Source organism: Mustela putorius, unplaced genomic scaffold (genome assembly GCF_011764305.1).
Source record: "Mustela putorius furo isolate JIRA1106 unplaced genomic scaffold, ASM1176430v1.1 tig00003836_pilon_pilon_pilon, whole genome shotgun sequence".
In the NCBI taxonomy this organism is placed as follows: Eukaryota; Metazoa; Chordata; class Mammalia; order Carnivora; family Mustelidae; genus Mustela; species Mustela putorius.
Genome location: NW_025421989.1, coordinates 19,574,947 through 19,596,898, shown reverse-complemented (window position 1 = coordinate 19,596,898; position 21,952 = coordinate 19,574,947). Strand labels below are relative to the sequence as shown.

The window sequence follows — 21,952 nt, the reverse complement described above, 5'->3', positions numbered from 1 at the left end:
TGGCTTGGAGTGGCTCACTTGAAGAGATTGAGTGACTTCTGGTGACTTATATGGTATCATACATAATTCACAATGTTTTCATGTATCATGATTGTAGCAAGTTGGGGACTAGTGCTGTTTTTCAGACTGTAAACTGTCCTAACAGCAGGGACTGCTATTTTTGCCCACTACCACTTACCCAGGGCATAGCACAATGCCTTGCATATAACTAGGTACTTGTAACAGACAGAATAATGGTCCCCCAAAGATGCTCACATCCTAATCTTTGGAACCAATAAGTATGTTCGTTTCCAGTGCAAAGGGGACTTTACAGGTAGGATTAAGCTATGGAGCTTGAGTTGAGATTATCTTTATTTTTCTGAATAGGTCTAATATAATGACAAGGGTTCTCACATGGGAAGGAGGGAAGCAGGAAAGTCAGAGAGAGAGAGAGGGAGATCACGGAAGTTGCCTTGCTGCGGACCTTGAAGACGGAGGAAAGGGCCATGAGCCAAGGAACACAGGTGACCTCTGGAAGCTGGAAAAGGCAATGAAACGGATTCTCTCTAGAGTCTCCAAAAAGTAACACAGCCTTGTCAACACCTTGATTTTTGCATAGCGAGATCAGTTTCCAACTGCTGTCTTCCAGAACATTAAGATTATAAATCTGTGTCGTTTTAAGCCACTATGTTTGGGGTAATATTTTATAGCAATGCTAGAAAAGGAGTACTTGTTTTATGGGATGGATGGTGTTAAGAATTTGTGAAGACCTGTCTTCCACAGCCACAAGTTTGCTGAATCTAAATTTGCAGCACTCCATACCTCTCTAACAAAGCCTGGTTGTCTGGTAGCTGGGATTGAGGGGGAAGAAAGGTGTAGGCAAAATGCGAATGCAGCCTTTCCCAGAACATTGGATGTCATCCTTCTTTAATTCTATAAAATGTTTTGTTTCCAAAATCTCAAATCTCAGAAAAAAATAAGGGGTTTAGGCCAGAGGGGAACTGGCAGTGTATTTGCACAGAAAATGACCAGGCCAAACAGCCTAGGGAAATGGAACATTCTCCCAACCCCACCCCCAGACCTTGGGGGAAAATGAGAAGTTAGTAGTCTCCACCGCCTCCATCCAATCATCAGTGCCCTGGAAGAAGCATGAGCAAAATATGCCTTTTGATTTGGAAAGACAAGCCTTATCTTACACTGAAACTAGAACATGCTACCTAGAAGCCTTTGGGCTTCCTAACATTTATATGAAAAGTGGCAGATAATCAAGCAAGGACTTTTGGAATCAGATTCTGCTTCCCCCCTCTTCCATTTCTAATTCTTCCCAAGAATTTCTTATTTAGATGTGGCTTACTGTTCATTAGAATCTCAATTACCAGATCCTCACAACACTAGAAGGAGGAAAATTAAGAAGAAAAAGAATGGGCCCCAAATGTATTCACATCCAAGTAACTTTAATGAAAACAACATTTGGGGTCAGGATCCAGAAGCAAAGCAAGATCAATGTCATCATTCAAAGATTCAGTTTTATCTGTTGTACCATACCTGTTGAGGTTAAAAAGCAGACTCATGCTCAGGTGTCTGGGTGGCTCAGTGGGTTAAGCTTCTGCCTTTGGCTCATGTCATGATCCCAGGGTCCCCGCATCGGGTTCTCTGCTCAGCAGGGACCTGTTTTCTGCGCTCTCTCTCTCTCTCTCTGCCTGCCTCCCTACTTACTTCTGATCTCTGTCTGTCAAATAAATAAATTAAATCTTTTTAAAAAAAGCAGACTCATGCTACCACTTAGAAAGGTTTCCAAGGACAAGGGCTAAAACTGAAAATTCTATCATTATCCACAACACTTTAATACCTAAACCAGACCATAGACTGTGTGGGTTTTCAAGAATTACCAAATGTAGCTCAGAAAATGAAAACTGTGTTTGGTGCCCAGAAAAATAAAATTATATTCATATCTGTTAATGTGTGTGTATAACAATTTTATATATAAAGCTCTAAAATATTATATGTAAATATTATTTAGCTATTATATATGAATATATAAGATATATAAACATACATGGTAAATATAGAGATATAAGGGTGAATAGTAGGCCTCAGTGCATATATAATTTTTTTAAAAGATTTTTTTTATTTATTTGACAGAGGTCACAAGTAGGCAGAGAGGCAGGCAGAGAGAGAGGGGGGAAGCAGGCTCCCTGCTGAGCAGAGAGCCTGATGTGGGGCTCGATCCCAGGACTCTGGGATCATGACCTGAGCCGAAGGCAGAGGCTTAACTCACTGAGCCACCCAGGTGCCCCAGTGCATATATAATTTTAATTTTTATGACATTTTAAAAAAAAGATTTTATTTATTTATTTATTTGTCAGAGAGAGAGAGAACACAAGCAGGCAGAGCAGCAGGCAGAAGCAGGCTCCCCACCAAGCAGGGAGCCTAATGCAGGACTTGATCCCAGGACCCTGGGATCATGACCTGAGCTGAAGGCAGCAGCCCAACCAACTGAGCCACCCAGGCATCCCTTTTATGACATTTTAATAGTTGTATAACATATTCCTATATTAAAATTACATGTATATTTAAACTCACTATTTTACATTACCTAAAGAAGTTCCTATAGACAAAGTACCTCTCCTTTAGTCATCCTACATTTTGAAAAGAGTAAAAACTTAAAATATTTTTAAAAGAAAAAATTTGTGTCATCAGATCCATTTTAATAAGGCTGACTAATGTTACTAAGTATATAACACTGTCTAATACCAAATTACAGTCAAAATGCATTACTAAGAAAAGATGATAACCCCAACTATAATTTTAGTTTTATGAGATATAAAAGCTGGATATGACTCCTGGCCTACATTTTTCTGGGAATATCGTTCATTATCTGTTCATCTGTCTCAGAGAGTCAATGCCTTGTGCCATTGCCATTTTGATAACAATCTGCTCCTTACAAGGCTAAGGTATGAAGGTGTCATCTCTTATAAAAACCTCTCACATCCTGTGTAACCCAAGTGCTAGTTTTCCCTACTTCCCTCAAAAGGGCCTTTTTTCTTTTATTTTTTAGAGAATGGGGGATTTGTCATCTGTCTGCTCCAGAGTCACCCACTTGGTACCTCCTTTTCTGCTTTGTGAGCTCCTGCTCTGGGCCACTGCCTGTGGTCACGTTTTCCTCCATGTGACAATGCTGTCCTGGATCAGGGGAGGGTGATAAGGGGTAGGTCACACTCCCTGTAGAGACCTGCCCTTGATTCCCTGACAACAGCAGGTGAGAACGTGTTTTAAGACTTTACTGACCAGCTGGGGATAACTTCATGGCATTACGAGGTAGAAAATACTTTTTAACTGGTGCTAAATATGACTCCTCTCATGGTCCAGAGGGCATTAAACACTTCATTGAGGGGAGTGGGGTCCTTTTGAGGGCACATCCCAGTTCTCAGCCCTTCTTTCAAGCCCATTCTGGGCTATCCCTTCCAGAGAGAACACGAGAGTCCCCGTCTTCAAATACGGTCAGCTATCATTCCCCAGTAGCAAAACTCCACCAGCCACCCTCAAGGTCAGTGCTGTGCTAGGCTCGGGCACGTTCTGCGGTGGACACTCTGAGCCCCACCCAAGTCGGCTGGGATCCTGTCAACTGTTCCTCCACCCTTCTCCCCTGGCTTCTGTGTGGTTTTGCTTCTAATGGCCTCTACCAGAGACTCTTTTTGGAAGACGACTCTTAGGTTATTGGAACAAGTTTGAAGAGCCAGAAAGAAGCAGGGGTAGACAAGGACAGGAGTGTGAAAGCCCAGCTCCCTGGCCTTGCGTTGGGACAATCTCTGAGGCATAACTCACACTCCAGAGTTCCCCCGTCAGGTTAGGCTGAGGCTGGGTGGGCCGGAGGTCACGCCTTTGGCTTCCTCTCCTTCCCTGTTCTGCATCCACCACCCCTTGAAAGGTCTCCCTGGAAGCACATACTTCAAAAAACCACTTGTATATGCATCCTTATTTCAGGGGCTTCTTCTAGAGAACAGACCTAACGTACCGCTCCACCCATTTTCAGGTATAGTCCAAGGCTCTAGGATTCGCCAGCGATACATTTCCAAAGTCCAGCCAAATGGCCAGGCGACTCTGGTGTGATATGTCAAATCTTTTCAGTTATCTTTCCATCAGAGCTGGATGAAACTGTGCTCCTTTACTACTTCAGTCCCCAGTGGGTAAATTCTGGGCAAAATAAACATCTGTCCTAAGAACAAAAGAAAAATTCTTAGCAATAGTAGATTTAAATTGATTATAGAGGACAAACTTTCCCAAAGCTAATGCAACTTGCAAAGAGGTGCTCTACTCAAAATTAGATTATTTAAGTAGGCCAAGCTGACTCTATTCCCTTCATCTACCTCCTGCCCAGATACCGGTGGTACATAGGAAATGTGTGGAGAAAATAAGCCCATTACATGCCCCATGGAAGAAGGAGCCATCTACCCTGAGGACCATTTTTCGTAGTGCAAAGACTCAGTGGGGGCTTCAAAATGAACAATTCTCTTTTGTCTGGTCCAGTGGTTCTGAAAATGTGGTGTCAGGACCAGTGGCATCAACCGTATCAGGCAACTGGTTAGAAACGCAGATGCCCTGCACCCCACCTCAGACCTATGGAATTAGAAGCTCTGGGGCAGGAGGGGTGCCTAGGGATTTGTGTTTAACAAGCTCTCCAGGGACTCTGATGGACGCTTCAAGTTGAGAACCACTGCTTTGGTCAAATCAGGCATTTACTCTCTTTAATCCTTGTAAATGTTTTTTTTCACATTTTCAGAGAGCTAGGATGACTGGCTCTTACCAAGGGGTTTCAATTCTTGACACAATCATCTGTGTCAAAGAGAAAGGGTGAGCAGATCTGGGCAACTCTGTGAACTAGGAAGCCTCCACAGCATGTGACTGTTGAATCTACCATTATTCCCTGGTCCGGAAGTCATGGACATGGTCATCTGTGATGTGCTAGAGTATGATGAATGAAGTCAGCAGAAACCAGTGATCTCCATGAATGATTTTGTAAAATGGAAACAGAGCAAGTTTCTCTGCTTTAGATTGTGTGGTACAGCCTAATGTCAAGATGAGCGCTTGTCCAGTGCGCTCTCCCAACATGAGCCTGCTGGTCCCGCTAGTGTACGTACTATCGTGGCAGTTTATTTACTCTGGTTTTTGTCCCCGTACTGGAAGGCTCCCAAAGATGGAGCCTGTTTCTTGTCCACTTCTGTATCTCTAATGATTCTTCCACACTTAGGTGACCAATGTTTTTATTTTTCCTTAGATTCTACAGATAAGTGAGATCATGTAGTATTTATCTTTCTCTGTCTGACTTATTACATTTAGCATAATGCCTTCAAGTTCCATGCATACTGTTGGATTCCCTCATTTCTTACTGCTGAGTAATAGTCCATCGTATGTACATACCACAAGTTTGTTATCCATTCATTCACTGAGGGACAAGAAAGGTTTATAATCGGAATCTTAATTGATTTTGCCTCATAAAGGAGCAGTGTGTGGCAGCTTTTTCAGGCCTCAGAAAAAACATTTCATCATTAAAATCTATTATGTTACTGAAGGAATTTATACTATTTCCTGGGCTCTCAAACCCTTGGTGAAGCTTCAGCTCGTGGTAGGAGGGCAAGTTTTTGAAGGAAGGTCTGTGAAGACTGAAGAGTGAGAGTGGAAAGGGGCTGGGAGAGCAGAGAAAATATGAGAAAGGTGGGCCTGTGATGGGGGCAGGGCCCTCTAGACCTCTGCCAAGCAAGCACATCGGGGACAGGGAGACAGAGAATGCTGTAAGGTTTGTTTAGAAATGAGCTTTAAGGGGAGCCTGGGTGGCTTAGTGGGTTGAAACCTCTGCCTTCGGCTCAGGTCATGATCTCAGGGTCCTGGGATCGAGTCCCGCATCGGGCTCTCTGCTCGGCGGGGAGCCTGCTTCCTTCTCTCTCTGCCTAGGTGTGATTTCTCTCTGTCAAATAAATAAAATATTTTTTAAAAAAGAAATGAGTTTAAAGTTAAAGACCATTTATTTTAAGAGGCAGAAATGTAAAACTATCATTTAAATCACCTTCTAGGAGTGGAAGCATGCAACTACATTATAAGCAGAAAAAAGTAAAACACATTGAAGGAAACCATAATGTGCCACCTCAAAATATGCCGCCTTGATATAACGATTGTTTTGAGCTGAAGGCAGTTAAGAAACTGCAAAAGAAGAAAGAGTTCTCCTCCCTACAACTACCTATAATTAGGGCATAAATTTCCCTTTGTGGAAGTGTTTCCTCTCCTCTCTCCCATTCTATAGGAGGAAAAAAACTTTACCACTGGAGACAGAAAGTCAGCCTTCGCGTGGATCAGCAAAACAAATCTTACCAAATCTGTCCTTCATGTATTACCCCATATAGTTACCATCCCACATATTCACTGCTCCTAGAAGCCCAAACTTCTTTTCTTTTGTGTTGTCCCTTTTCCACAAATACATTGGTTTTATTGTTGTTGTTAAAATGCTGCATAATGGGGCATCTGGGTGGCTCAGTCTGTTCAGCGTCTGCCTTTGGCTCAGGTCATGATCCTGGGTGCTGTGATAGAGTTCACATCAGGCTCCCTGCTCAGCAGGAAGCCTGCTTCTCCCTCCGCCTGCCATTTCCCCTGCTTGTGCTCTTTCTCTCTCTGACAAAGAAATAAATAAAATCTTTTAAAATTTTTTTAAAAAATGAAATGCTTTTTAAGTCTGTGGGTCTAACTGCCTCCCTGGGGTCTTCACTTCTTTGTCTGTGAAGCCACCGTGTGCATATGTAATAAAACTTTTCTCCTGTTAATCTCTTCTGCCCCTTTAATTAACGGGCACAAGACACTGAATCTAAGAGATTAGAGGAAAAGTCTCTTCTACCTTACCATATTATCTTGAGTCCTAGAGAAATAGATTTTCTTCAAATGTGGAGAAAAACACCACCAAGTTCCCCCCCCTACACACACAACTTCTGGATTCTGTCTTCCTTTCCTTTTGTGCATGTGTTCATCTTGGTTCTTTCCTTGATTTTTTTCAGTCACTGACATCTACATGATTTAGATCATCTTGGGCTTCCTTATAGACAACCTTTGGAGTAAATGATGATAAAAGAAATATGAAGACTTTGAGACATAGTACTAAGTTGAGTTTACTGCTGAACATGACAGAAAAAAAATGACTGAATATGGCAGGGATTAGGTCCTGTGAGACAGAGTCCTCAAACTGTCAGACAGAGTCCTCAAATAATTCAAAGACAATTGAAGTAGTGAGGATTTACTCACATTTAGAAACTACACAAGGGAAAGCAGCCTACATGAAGACTCTCTCAAAAAAAAAAAAAAAAAAAAAGCAAGGGCGGGATTTACAAAAGCAAAGCTGGAAATTTTCATGAAGACTGATCAAACAAGACCTCCTAGGTTGTGAGTTCAAGATTAGTTCATTGTAATGTAGGTCATCAAGAACCGTTACTGAAGCCTCACTGTGGTTGTGGTTTTTAGCAACTGTGTTTACCCATCAAGTCTGTAGGGTGACCTCCAGGTAATGGATTTGAGTCAGAGCCTGCCAAGAGTCAGTTTTATCATCAAGACATTTTCCTTGTACCAGTTTTCCATTAAGTGGTGGATCAGTTCATTTTAGGTGGGCCACACATGCTCTGTGACAACTGTTCATACTCTCCCAGCTCAGGGTCTACAAACCTGAAATACTAAAGGCCGGTTTTGTTGTTTTGAACAAAAACATTTCCAAAATTACAAGTTGATGACAACAGAGATTTTGAAATGTATATGTATATATTTTATATGTACATATGTGTACATGAGCTCTGTGCCTATTGAGGGGCTTGAGCCAGCCAGGCAACCCATGTGACAGAGAATCTTTCTTTGACCAAACTTTTTAGGCTCCAGAATCTTCTCCTAGGCCCATGTGTGCACGTCCTTGTAGAAGCCGGTTTTGGCCAGAACCCTGCTCCCTCGGTTTAACCAGAACCTCCCCACTCCACCCTCCATGCCCCATCACATTTCTCATCCTCCACCACCGCCCCCCTCCCCCTGGCCATGCATGATCACCCTGGCCTGTCTTCAGCAGAGAAACCTGTTGGCTCAGTTTAGCCAGGATCTCCCACATCCCTGATGATGCCTCTTAGTAATCTTCTACCCACGGACTCCCTCCCACCGGTTCCTTGGCTTTGAACTCCCATATGCCCATGCTGCACTCAGAGTTGAACACAATCTCTACACCGACCCTGTATGGGAAATCCCACTGCAGTGGTCCCTCTCCCTATGGTGGTGCTTCTGGATAAGGTCTGCCTTTCCATCTTTGGAATGGGCTGTGGGAGGGGCCTTCAGTCACATGATCTCCCAGAGCTACAGCATCTCCCCCAGAGATTTGCTCTACTGTGTCTTGGGGCCTGAACACAGGAAAGACACATCAGACTCAGGGCCAGTGATGGGGGGGGGGGGTCGACCAGAGATGAGGCCAACAAGCAAGGTAGCGTCACCTTCACTTGCTCCCTGGAGTCCCTGTTCTCTGGCTGGTCCCTCTAATGAGCCGCAACAGGGGAGAGGTGGCAAAATCTAGACCTGGACCTCAGTGGGTATGGAGCAAACCAGTTTGCTAATTGCAAATTAGCTCAATTATCTTGCAATTAACGGAACTCTCTTCTCCCACTAGCATAGCTTAGCCTGGCCGTGAGTTTTCTCAGCATGTGCAACTAGGTCAGGCTGCTGTAGGGGAGGGCAGCCATCGGAGTCCTGATAAACAGCCAGTGAGCTCATTAACGTGCCTGAAGTGCTCCAAGGACGGTGTGCACTCGGAGCGGTTTTTCTTAAACCCCCTCATCTTGTGGGGTTTAGTCCAGGCAATTAGGGAGTACAAGTGCAGGGGCCGGCTGCAGCCCCCCACCAAGCGGGGCCAGGCCCACTGACGCACGCAGGCTGGAGGACACGCGCCGCCGCCGGGGGAGAGCCTCGTCCGGGGGCACCTGCGGCCAGAAGGCCTAGGGGTTCCCCCAGGCGGGGGCTAGGGAGCAGGCCACAAGCTCCGCTGGAGGCCACGGTGGCCTTAAGAGCGGACACTCTCTCACGGGGCGCCCACACAAGCCCCTCACAGGCCACTGTCCGTTTCAGCCGGACACGGGGTAGCATTTCCCGCGTCCACACCGCCAGATCTACCAGACAGCACACATTTCTCCGCTCCACCGGGAAGGAAGGGCCCACTTCTCGCCCTGAGCTCGGATAGCGCGTGCAGCGGGTGCCGCGGGCGCCCTGCCCGGATCGCCACGGCGCCGGACTTCTCCCTGCAGCCGCAGCGCTAGTGCCAGCGCCGGTGACTCTCCGTCTCAGGGTAGCGAGTGGCCACGTCAGCACGGGTGGCCCTCCTGAGTGGCAAACTGGAGAGCCAGGGAACAGTTTCAGGGCTGTCCTCGGCCAGTGGGAGAGAGGGAGAGAGGAGTGGAGAGATACACGCCGCAGCTCCCTTGCCTCAGGGACCAGCGGTCCACAGCGGACCTCTGCTCACGGACGTGCCTGCTGTTGTCTTCGTCCCCAGGTCACCCCCTTTCCCCTGCGGGTGCTTCTGGGGATGAGCTCCCAGGTCAACCGCCTGCCCTCAGATCCTCTTCCCAGGGAGCACTTATGGGGAACCCCAGCCGAGGACATGGCCAGGGCAACACCGTGGATCCGGGCCATCCCTCCGCAGCGGGGCAGATGCACTTCTCTCTTTCTCTCTCTCTCTGGCCAGTGACAAGTGCCCCGGTTGGGGTGGTCGGTTAAAGGGCGGCCTTTGGACGACACTCCTGGTTTCCAGAGCGGGTCTACAGTGGGGCGGTTCTCCGCCAGGGGACGACCTTGCCCCCGGCCCACCCCGCCCGCCAGGGAGAGCTGGCAGTACCTGGGGCCATGTTGGGTCCTGGCAACTGAGGGCAAGGGCACGGGCGGGCACGCACCACACCGCGCCAGGGCTGCGGCAGAACGGCGCAGCGCGCAGGCAGCCCCCACCCCGTGTCCCGGTGGGCGATCCTGGCACCGTCCAGGGCACCAGAGCCGGAAGACCTGGCTGCGGGTACCCCCCCTCGTTTCGGAAAGGGGTGTACAGTGTTTACTGGGCAAGATCCCGAGGAGTCTGCAGTTGGGGGAACTAGAGCGCGGCGCCCACCATTCCTTCAATCGACAGCGCCAGCCTGGGGCCAAGGAGTGAGCCCTCGAGGCGGTGAGCGAACGGGAGGGGAGGTGGGGTGGAGGAGAAACGGTGTCGGTCCCCAGGGACTCCGGAGCCCGGGGCGGTTCGGCCGTCGGTGGACCAGGGACTGCGGCCCGCGCCCAGACGCGTGGGAGAGGGAGGAGAGAGAGGAGCCGGGCAGGAGGCGGGCGCAGGGCCGAGGGGAGGCGGGCGACGTCTCCGGGGCACCGACCCCGAAGGGCCCGGGACCGCCCGACGAGAGCACGTCTCTCTGTCAGCCTGCCGCCCCAGGACCCGTCGCTGGCCTCACCGGGTCCCGACCCTCCGCCGGCCTCACCGGGTCCCGACCCTCCGCCGCCCTGCTGGGAAGCTGGGAGTCCGCTCCCCAGGCCAGGAGCGGCCGGCCGGCACAGGTCTCGGGCTTCTTTCTTCTTCGCGAGGCGTTACTGCCAGGAATGATGCGCTTTCGCCGTCCTGTCCGAGCCTCAGCCTCGATTCGGGCAAGTGCAGGCAGGACAGAGAGAGGCAGGGGAGGACGCCTAAGAGAGGGCAGAAACTAGACAGGACTCAAGCCCCCTGGAGGCGCTCCCCAAGTACCCACTTGCCCAAAGACAGCTGGTGGCCAGCAGAAAAGCCTTCTTGCCCCTCCCTGAACCCGGGTCATCTGTGGCTCAGGAGCTCTCCGTCAAAAAGGGTTTGATCCTCGCTGGGCTGACGGTCCTATCTACTACACGTGCAGCTGGCACGATTGCCAGTGTTGAAAGCCAGCCCGGGGTTAGAGTCGTGAGAAATGCGGCAGTTTCTCCGACTCGGCTTGGCTTCTTTTCCTCTGTGGGACTATTCTGTGCATATGCTATTATCACTGCGCCTCGCGTAGACCTCAAGGGTGCCTTTGAAAAAGCTGTCCCAGAGGGCCGGCGCATCTCAAGGCAGCCAAGGCTGTGGACAACAAGGGCCCCTCGGTTCTCCAGGTCCCCATCAGCTCCCTCCAGACCCAAGCTTAGCATCCCGGCTGTGGGCTCCAAGTCCGACTGATCGCTGGAATGTGCTGCCGTCACCGGGGACACTAGCTCTCAGCCCCACGACAGGCAGGCCACCCTTCCAAACCGATAGTCTCAAGCCGAGCTGTGCCCCCAGACGGGACAGACGCGTGGCCTACGGCATCCTTGGAAAGCGCGCTTCCGGGACCAGGGCAGTACCAGGGCAGTACCAGGGCAATACTTAAGGGGCAGTACCAGGGCAATACTTAAGGATCAGAACGGCATGTCTTGCGCACAGCGACAGGACCACCACCGGGCGGACCCCTGAAGACAGGAGAAGAACGGCGACGCCTGCACCAGATTCAGCGAGCCTCCCCCGGCGCAGGCAGGGGCCACTGCCCACGGGCGCTGTGGGGTGTGTGCGAGCGGTGACGGGCACCAGGCGCAGCCCTGTTGTTCACGACAGGAGACTCGGAAACAGCGAACAATTCTGGGGGAAGCGCCGGCCCAGAAAGGAAAGGACCAGCTTCCAGGGCTTCGGCGACAGCCGCATTTCTGCGCGAACTGGCGTGGACCTGGGACCGGACCGGGGAGGGCGTATTCCTCGGATCGTTGCCTGCGCGGCGGCGGCGGCGGCGCCGTGCCCTGGGCCTTAGGCGCAAAGCAAAGGGGTGGCCCTGCCGCGGGAGTGCGGGCCCTGGGCCTCGTGGCCCCGGGGCGGAGGCAACAACAGGAGCAGGCTTGAGGCCTGCCTCCGTGGCCCGCAGACAGCGCACATGCGCACCAGCGGCTGTTCCCGCAGGGGGCGGGGACGGGGGGGCGGGGGGAGAGGCAGGGAGGGCGGGAAGGGGGTGCGCCCACCCGCCCACTTCCGGCCCCGCGTGCAGGGAGTCGGGACCCGCGGTGGCGACTCGGGCACGTGTAGGTGTTTTCCCCTGATCGCAGGTTTGTCGTGTGCTGCTTTCCTGGGGCGGGCTCCCGGCCCTGCACTGGGAACTGAGGCTCCTGGCTCACCGCGCCGCGGGGCAGTTGCGGCGCGGGCCGGACTCTACCTCGACGTGAAAGCCGGGGTTTTCGGCCCGCTCCTCAAGGCGCTTGCGTTTTCTCTTGTCTTTAGGGCCCCTTTTGCACCACGATGCAACAGGCCCTGGAAAGGGCTTTGGACCGCGCGGACTATGTCATCGCAGGCGCCCAGCAGAGGCCTCCAAAGAGGAGAGGCTCGTCGAGTGGGGAAGCCTCTCTCTACGAGAAGCTTTACGACATCTATGTGGAAGAATGTGGGAGAGAGCCGGAGGCTCCGGAGGAGCTAAGAAGCAACGTGAACTTGCTAGAGAAGCTCGTGAGGAGAGAGTCGTTGCCGTGTTTAGTGGTCAACCTGCACCGGGGAGAGGGGGGATATTCGCTGATGCTCCAGGGGAAAGACGGAGCGTATTCGGAGACCGTCCGGCTGCCCTACGAAGAAGGCGAATTGCTCGAATACCTGGATGCTGAAGAACTACCTCCCGCTCTGCTGGACGTGCTGGAAAAATCGGAGGTGAACCTCTTCCAGTGCGGGTGCGTCATAGCGCAGGTGCGAGACTACAGGCAGTGCAGCGGTGGGGAACCTCCGGGCTATCAGAGCAGGCACATTCTCCTGCGCCCGACCATGCAGACGTTAGCCTGCGACGTGCAGTCCATAACCAGCGATGGCCAGGAATGGACCCAGGAGGACAAACTGTCGCTTGAGAGCCAGCTGATCTTGGCCACCGCTGAGCCCCTGTGCCTGGATCCTTCTGTAGCAGTAGCCTGCACGGCGAACAGGCTGCTCTATAACAAGCAAAAGATGAATACTGGGCCGATGAAAAGGAGCTTCAGGAGGTACTCTGCCTCCTCTCTGCATCGGCAGCGGGAGCTGTCTGCTGACTGTCCCCCTCCTCCTGAGCTGACAGTGTGGGCCTCTTGCCGGAAACGCAGGGAGCGCCAAGACCGTCCGTGGTACGACCTCAAAATTTCTAAGGCGGGGAGCTGCGTAGATACGTGGAGGCGGAGACCGTGTGACTTGGCGGTGCCTTCGGAAGTGGATGTGCAGAAATATGCCAGAGGGAGGAGGTCCGCCCAACGGGTCGTCTCACCTCCGGGAGTCTGGCCAGCCGGCGAGGTGAGGGACGGTGGTACGTGTGGCCGCGAAGCCGGCCAGGAGCCTCAGAGCACGGAGCTGACCTTCCCGAAGTCGCCGCCGCCGAATAATCCACCTTCCTCTGGAGCGAGAAGGCCCTGGGAGGGACAGATGTCTCCTCCGCACCCCTGCACAGATGACCGTTCAGGCAGTGTCCCGCCGGAATCAAAGACGGCTGCCGGCGGGGTGGTCACGGGGGCAGAGCTGGCCGTCCCGCAGAAGGCCAGCTGTACGGTCACCGGGTCGCACGGCTCAGGCGGCCTCAGTGGGCTTCCTCCCGGGAACGACCCAGAACAGCCTGACATGGCGTCGGTTCGGTCTCCAGTCCAGGGGGAAGGCGTGGGACGGCCACCTCTGCGCATCAGACTTCCCTGGAGCTCAGGAACGAGCCGGTCGGGGAACAGTTTTATTCCATGGGAGGCCAGCAGCTTTCGTAAATCTCCATCTCCTGCTCCCGCTCCTAAGCCAAGTCCCTCCCAGCAATCCCCCGTGGACGTGAATCGAGGGAGCCTGCTTCCCGCAGCCACCGTGTCCGCCGCCAGCGCCCCACACGAGCCCCCCAGCCGGGTCTCGGCCGGCTCCCAGCAGTCCTCTGTGAGCGTGACCGGAGTGGGCACGCTTCCTGCAGCCCCCGTGTCCACGGCCAGCTCGTCCGTGAGAGCCCCGGCCACCCGGGTCCCGGCCAAGGCCCAGAAATCCTCTGTGGAAGTGATTCGAGTGAGCGTGTTTCCTGCAGGCACTTTGCCCCACCGCCAGCTCCTCACTGAGAGCCCCGGCCACCCGGGTCATGGCCAAGTCCCCGAAATCCTCTGGGAAGCAGGGCCCTGGAGTCGGCAGGCTGCCTGCAACCACCCCGTCCGCCGCCGGCTCATCGCAGAGCAGCCCGGCCGTCCAGGTCACGGCCAGCTCCGCGGGCCACAGCCTCCTCCAAGTGGCGGGCCCTGGTTGCGGAGCGCGGGCTTTGGAGAGGGGCTCTGGCCCGGGGCAGGGCCCTCAGGCTGGGGCCAAGGCTCCTGTGGGGATCCCGCCCAGCAGCCTGCCTTCAGGCGCTCGGCCCCCCAGTGCGGTGCCCGCTGCAGCGCGGAGTCCTCCAGTCCGCGTCCAGTTTTTTTTAAAACACGCTTCCGGCCTCGGGCCAGTAACTCTCCTGGAGGTTCCCCAAGAGTCGCTCCTTTTGAACACAGCGCGCAGCAGCCAGAGCGGCGGCTCTATCACTTGATTTCCCAAGAACAACTTCAGCAAGCCTCCACTGGGGGTCCTCAGCGGCCTGGGCCCCAGGGTCCAAGTGGAGGAGGTGCAGCCAGTCCAGAAAGGGCCTCCTCTGCTCAGCAGGCTGTGGCGCTAAACCGGGCCCGGGCCGGAGAGAGGGAGCTGCCGCAGCCCCACGCGGCGGCGGTGTCGGCCCCGTTGGGCTCTGGGGAAAGCCAGAGAAGCCCAGAGCAGAGCTGTCCTCGTCCCGCGCACACACTGCGGCCGCCCCAGCCACAGGGACCACGGCTGAGAATCTTGCAGGGCCCTGTGGCCATGACGACAGTCATCGCCCAGACAGCCGGGCGGCCTCTGGCCCCGCGGCCCACAAGCCTGGCCAAAGGTAAAATAGACAGAAGCCCGCCTTCCCCTCCCAAATCCTGAGTCTTGCCGTATTTTCTCTTTGTACAAAACACCAGAGCATGGGCCCAAACCAGCTCCCGAATTTTGACTTCATTTTGGTTCTGGGTTTCGGTAGTGTTTTTTTTTTTTTTTCTTTTCCCTCGATGTGTCTGTGTTTTACATTTCGGTGTCCAGACTGTTTATGGAAGCACAAGCTCGTGAGCGGTTCGTAGAAACAAGGCAGCGACTCAGGACACTGGGATTGTTTTTGCTTAGAGTCGTCGCTTTGTTGCTATCCTTGTAGACAGTCATCTTATTAGTTAATGTTCTAAAGTAGATCCAGCTCCAAACTGGGTTCGGTCGAAACCCCCGAGAAAGTATAATTTCTCGAGAACCGTAAACGTGCACTCGCACAACAGTTAACATGGGTACTCCTTGAAGAGGATGGTTGTCCAAACTTTTAGGGGAGCTAAAAATCCTGACCTAAGATGTACCGCCTTAACCATTTTTACGGTGCCTTTGGTTGATGCAGGGTAGGTGGACATGGTTTCCCAAGGCGGTTCTGGGGCTATTCTCTTGCAAAAGCACAGCTATCCCCACCAGCAGAGCTCCCCGTTCCCCATCCCCCGCCCCCAGTGCAGGAACCCAGCCTTCTATTTTCTGTTTTCCCGAGCTGGACTGCTTCAGATACTTTGTATGAATCCTGAAGGGGTGTTTGTCCTTCGGTGACTGGCTTCCTTTGCTTGGCATGAGGTCCCGAAGTTTCCTGTGTGTTGTAGCCTGGGAAGGGAAGGGCGTAGCCTTTTGCACATGGTTTCCCTGTGCATCGTCTGTACTGAAGTGACTTTTTAAATACCAGAAACCCCTTTTGGAAGAGTGGTCTTGGTGTGTGCTGGTTTGTGCACCGTGTATGAAACGCAATTCTGGCAAATTTGTTTTGAAAGAAACTGTGAAACCTCCCCAGAGAGGATGTGCTTGCCAGGCTTATATGGAGGATGTGGGCAGAGTGGCTCAGGGGCGCCCCTGCTTGGTGGCGGCGCCTAGGCTGCACTCAGTGCCCGCGCTGCCCCCCGCAGAGCCCAGCCCCTCTTGTCCAGGTGCAGTCACTGGCCTGGAAAAGGCACCTGTGGGATGTCTTGCTTTCTCCCTGTTTGGTCCTTTACTTGGTTTAGAACTCCTGGTTATTTGGAGACATTGAAGAGCTTCGCATTGGCAAATGTGTGTTACTTGTTTGCTTTTCAAGTGTTGGCGACCTCTGGTCAGATCCTGAAGCGGGACCCCTACGCCCCTTTCTGCCTGTCCCCTCCTGGGGCCCCTGGGCTGTCCAGCATCCCGGCTCCCCCATGTCCGTTCCTGCTTTCTCGTGTCGGTGGGGCTCACGACAGCCCTGAAGTTCTTTCTGTTTCCCCTTCCTTTGTACGGAGACGCACTTCTCGGGAGCGACAGTCACCCGTCCTCAGGGGTGCCGCTGGGCGTCAGTCGCTGCATTTACGCGGCTGTGCCATCACCAGCTGTATTTCCCAAGCAGCTGCCTCACCCCCAGGGCGGCCTCTGTGGCCACGAAGCACCGGCTGCCGTCCTGTCCCCCAGCCCCGGAAGCCCCCGTTCCTTTCTGCGTCCGTGGACGGCCGCGTTCTGGACACTGGCTGACGGTGGAGTCGGAGAGCAGTGCCCTCTCATGTCCGGCCTCCGTCGCTCGGCGCAGTGTGGTCGAGGTTCGCGTGTGGTGTCACCCCCGCCGCGCTTCGCTCCTTCTTGCTCGGCGGAGCCTTACACGCTGGTGTGCGTGTACCTCCCTGCGTCTGCCCGCTCTCCGTCCGTGCACATCCCCCTCGCTGGCGAAACCTGTCGGCCGTCGTCAGTCCTGCTGCTGGGAGCGCCGGTGTGCAAGGATTTCTTGGAGAGCTTCTCACGTGTTGTCGCCTTACAATTTGTACAGGGCAGCCTGTGTCCCTGAACTTTGCTTTGCTACGTGCACACGCATGCTTGCCTGCCTCTGGCCTCACAGAAAAGGGAAGTGAGGTCTGGCCGCTCCCAAGATGAGCGATACTCTGGCTTCTCTTCAGATCGCGTGAATCTTTCGCCTTTTACGAAGAGATGAGCGGAGAGGCAGGTGACCGGCGGGTCCTTCTCGATCAACCCCGCCGTACTGTCCCGGCCCTGCTCAGGGAAGGTTTCGGCCAATCTCAAGCCAAGGTCAGATGTGCCGTGTGAGGGATGCTGAGCCCGGGAGGGCCTTAGGTAACCCATCGCGGACAACCTCGTTAATGGGGCCTGCGCGTTTTAGAAGTGACCCAGCGTAGTGACCACTGGCTTAGAGGAGTTTCCGCTTGGCCTTGGGAACCAGCGAGCACCTGCACTCCGAATCTCACCTGATTTGATGTACTTCTTTCCTTTTGTCCTCTAGGTCCTGGCGACCCTTGAACACTGTGAGCTTAGGGGCGCTGACTCCCTGCAAAGTCAAAAATCCGTATCTCTTGTCTCACTAAAAATTTAACTCCTACTAGCCTATTGCTGACCGAAAGCCTTACCGATCACCTGAACACTTGGCTAACACGTATGTTGTCTTTATATCTATTAAATACTATGTTCTTACGATAAAGTAAGCTGGGGAAAAGAAAATATTATGGAATTTATTATGGAAAATATTATGGAAATTATTGGGAGGAGAAAATTTATGTACGGTACTGTACGGTATTTCTCAAAAATATGCACATAACAGACCTGGGAAATTTAAAGCTATGTTGTTCATGGTTGAAATGTACTACAGGGAGATATAGGTGAACTTTCCTTTGAATAATGTGTCACTCCCTTCCTAGACTATAAATAAATCAGTGTTTGTGTCAAATTACCATTGGTGATCTTTGATTATTTGCTTCTAATCATTTCCGTCCAAGACTGGCCATCTGAGGCAGCTGCCACACTGATGAACAGGAAAGGGTAAACACCCTTGAAGTAAAATCCCAGGGTGTGTATTTATTCACACAATTGTGTAGGGAGGACTTACCATGTGCCTTGTGCTGTGTTAGATCCCAGCTGGGATGGGGAGAGTATGGATACCAAAGAAAAGAAAAATGCCTCTTCAGAATCTAGATCTTATTCACAACTCATGTAAGTTCAGCCTTTATCAATTTAAGCTACATTCCCAGTATGATAAAGTCATAGTAGAATAATGCCTGTCACATCGGCAGAGATGAGTACGTAATAAAGAGATTGAGAAACAGAATGCTCAAGACTTTAGTGGCTTGTCACCCTATCACAGGTCAGAGGGCAGAACACAGACCATAAGAAGATGGAGATAAGATTCCAGATGAAGGGCTCCTGGATAGCTCAGTGGGTTAAAGCCTCTGCCTTCGGCTCAGGTCATGATCCCAGGGTCCTGGGATTGAGCCTGGCATCAGGCTCTCTGCTCAGCGGGGAGCCTGCTTCCCCCTCTCTCTGCCCGCCTCTCTGCCTACTTGTGATCTCTGTCAAATAAATAAAATCTTCAAATAAAATAAAATAAAATAATATATTAAAAAAGATTCCAGATGAAAAAGTATTGCCCAGTGCCTGCAGTCCAGGGACGTGTCTCCACAGAGCAAGGGTGTGCTTACTCATAAATGTAAGTTAAAACAAATCTCTTATCCCATTCTCAATTTCTATTTTGAGAAAATCTTGGGGAAAACATCCACTTGTCCTAAGAAACTTTTGTTTTCTTACAAATAACTAAACATGTTAGGTTCCTTGCTGGATAAGCTGTCTTCAGGGTTATGGTCCTGCTTCTCCCACCTTCCCTAACCGCTCCCAATCTTGTCCTTGTGTTTCTTTGTGTGCTGTCTCCCTCCTGAAATAGCTCCGTGGCTACCCATTCATTAGCAGAAGCTGAGTTTATGCTCACCCGTGAGGATGAGGACATCCTTGACAGTATCAGTAGTGTTTCAGGTAAATATCTTTTTCCACAAAATAATCCTCCATCTCCAGAACTTTAGTATTTCATCTACAGGGAAAAAGTACTTAACTGCTTTCACTGCATCTTGAAAAACACCTAGGCTATAAAATAAAGGATTTCTTCCCGCTTTTCTCACTACATGCTAGGCACTGTTGTGATGTGCTTGTAATTCACTCAGTCCTTGCAAGGACTGTATAAGGAAGGTACAATTATGAATGTGGACACAAGGCCTTGGGAGCTAAGGGTCACCTACCTATAAACTATCAGAGCCCAGATTTGGACCCAAGCTTCTTGGGGTAAGAGACCGTGTCCTTTCCCACACTGCCCTCATGGCCTCACTGAGGACAAGACATAGACCCGTCCATGGTGGGCTCACCATATGGTTGGAGAGACCCTAAGGCGATGGATGAAATGACAGATTATAGCCTGTCGCTTAACTATGTGTTGGTGCTTGAGGGGGGCTAATACCTGGCATCTCGGTCAGAGTTTGGCACCATCTGAAAGAGAGAGTGATTCAGACTCCAGCAGTTGGACATTAATATATTCTCCGTGTAAGTGACGCTCTTATGATGGAAGATGTAATCTAGATGTGGACCAAGCAAGTTTCAAAATACCACTCCCTAGCTATAGGGCCATGCTTCCACTCCCAGGCAGAGCTGGAGACGTGCAGACCCCTCCCCGCAGGTCTGGCCTTCTCACCCAGGAGAACCAAGTAGGCAGAGCAAGGCTAATGTTACTCTAATAAGAGCAAGATGATAGGTGATGATCAAGCTTGCTTAAACTGTATATAGCGGCCAGATTATAGAATGGTTATCACATCAGCCTGGCAACGAGTTGCTTACAAGACATTCATTATTCATTTAATCCTCAAAATGATCTTATTTGTGGTTAGTGTTGTAAACTCCATTTTCAAGCGAGACAACGAGAGGATACTGTAACTCATCTTGCTAATGGAGGGGCCAGGATTTGAATCTCGATAGCCTGGTTCCAGAACCCATAGTCTTAACCACTAAGCTGGAGCTGCTTAAGAAATTTATAGGGTCAGTCTGGAGATAACTAGGACTAGGTTGGGGCGCCTGGCTGGCTCAGTCAGTTAAGCTTCTGCTTTCTGCTCAGGTCATGATCCCTCATTCCTGGGATGAAGCCCCAAATCCAGCTCCTTGCTCCGTGGGGAGCCTGCTTCTCTCTCTTACTCTGCCTGCCGCTCCCTCTGCTTATGCTCTCTCTCAATGTCAAATAAATAAAATCTTTTAAAAAAAACAAAACAACCAGGGCTAGGTGTAACTGCTATTTATAAAGTTATTTTCATAGAATAATACTTATAAATCAGGGGCACCTGGGTGGCTCAATCAGTTAAGTGTCTGCCTTCGGCTCAGGTCATGATCCCAGGGTCCTGGGATCCAGCAATATATCTGCTCAGGGGGGAGCCTGCTTCTCCCTCTCCCTCTGGCCCTCTCCCCTGCTCCCCTGCTCATGCTGTCTCTTTGTCTCTGAAATAAATAAAATCCTAAAAAAAAAAATTTTTTTTTTAACCCTTATAGGGCCCCTGGGTGGCTCAGTCGGTTAAGTAAGTGTCTGCTTTGAGCCCAAGTCGTGATCCCAGGGTTCTTGGATCATCCCACTTAGGCTCCCTGCTCAGCGGGGAGTCTGCTTCTCCTCCTTCTGCACCTACCCCCTGCTCATACTCAAGCTGTCTCTCTCTTTGCTAAATAAATAAACAAAATCTTTATTTTTTTAAAGATTCTCTATGCATGGGGTGTGACCTCAGGTGCACCTTTCTTTTTTTTTTTAAGATTTTATTTGTTTATTTGACAGAGAGTGAGAGCACAAGCAGGGGGAACGGCAGGCAGAGGGAGAGGGAGAAGCAGACTCCCTGCAGAGCAGGGAGCTCAATGTGGAGCTCAATCCCAGAATCCTGGGACCAAGACCCGAACCAAAGGCAGTTGCTTAACCAACTGAGCCACCCAGGTGCCCCAAATAAATCATACTTCGAAGATGACCCTCTCATAGAATGGGACTTCCTCCATATAGAGGTCAAAGATGATCAACTATCCTGGAGTTGCCAGTTACCCGCTGTATTGAAATGAGCAGAATTATCCCAAAGTGACCAGATTCTGGCTGGCTGGGACCACGAATCAGCTGAGGCTGGAGCAGAGTGGAAGAAGCTTCTATTGCAGGGTTCCTGGTGGGGCAGCATGTCACCTCGACTGGGCACCAGTGACAACTGGGAAGGGTACGAGCCTTCCCCTGCCTGCAAGCTGACAAGTGAGTCGGCTTTAATCTCACAGATGCTGGCAGAAATCACAAGAACACTGGGCCAGAGGCAAAGGATGTGATTCCCCATAGCACAACAGGCAGCACGTGCTTCCTGTTTGCGCTGGTTCTCCTGCCCCCCGTGTCCTGGGCAACACAGAGCAGGGCCCAAGCGGATGCCGCACATTCAGTGGATGCCAGTCGCTGGGGAGGAAGCAAGCCTAGGAAGGACCAGTAAGGGAAAGAGAGCTGCAAGCAAACCTGCCCAGTTTTTGCCCTAAACGGAGACATTATTATAACGGCCAACAAACACATTTTTCTCTGGCTCGATCTCCATCTCCTAAGGCCGTTCACTCCACAAATTTTCTTGCAAAATTAGCTCAGTATAAAAGCTCTCAGTGCCTCTGCTCACAAGATGTGCAGAAACCAGAGAAAGCCACGGAAAAGTGTCTCCCGATAGACCTCAGGTGCCAGAGGCTGGAATTCCCAGAAAGTTCTTTCAACATCTAGGGTCCAGCTCCAGACTGCGGGGCACCCAAGCAGTCTGTGTGTCCCTTGCTTGAGAAGGTCATTTTCTCACGCTAGTTGAAAAGGACAGCAATAAGGGTCTCGGTCCCTCTGCTCGAACGTGGACCCCACGCTGTATATCCAGGAGGATATGGTGGCACTGGCAGTCTCCTTGAATGTGTGACAGGAGCAAAGGGACCCGTGCCTTCTCTTGCTGCCCTGGCATTCTACGTTTTTCTCTCTCCCAAAAAAGTTAATGACTGAATTCATTTCAAGGCCTGGTATGTGACCGGCAAGACCCAGATGGTCTCAGTATAGTCGATAAAGAAAAATAACCAGACATCTTAGAGTTTACAAGCAGCCAGAAGGAGAAAGATCAAACA

General features: G+C 51.4%; 1 protein-coding gene across 1 annotated transcript; it reads left to right on the top strand.

Annotated features, from left to right (window-relative positions):
- Positions 1–12,268: 12,268 nt before the first annotated feature.
- Positions 12,269–16,835, top strand: LOC123394700 (transcription factor SPT20 homolog). Its single transcript, XM_045089205.1, is given in 5 exon segments — positions 12,269–13,810; positions 14,025–14,083; positions 14,195–14,471; positions 14,474–14,879; positions 16,339–16,835. Coding segments are annotated over 5 exon segments (2,781 nt in total).
- The last annotated feature ends 5,117 nt before the right edge of the window (positions 16,836–21,952 follow it).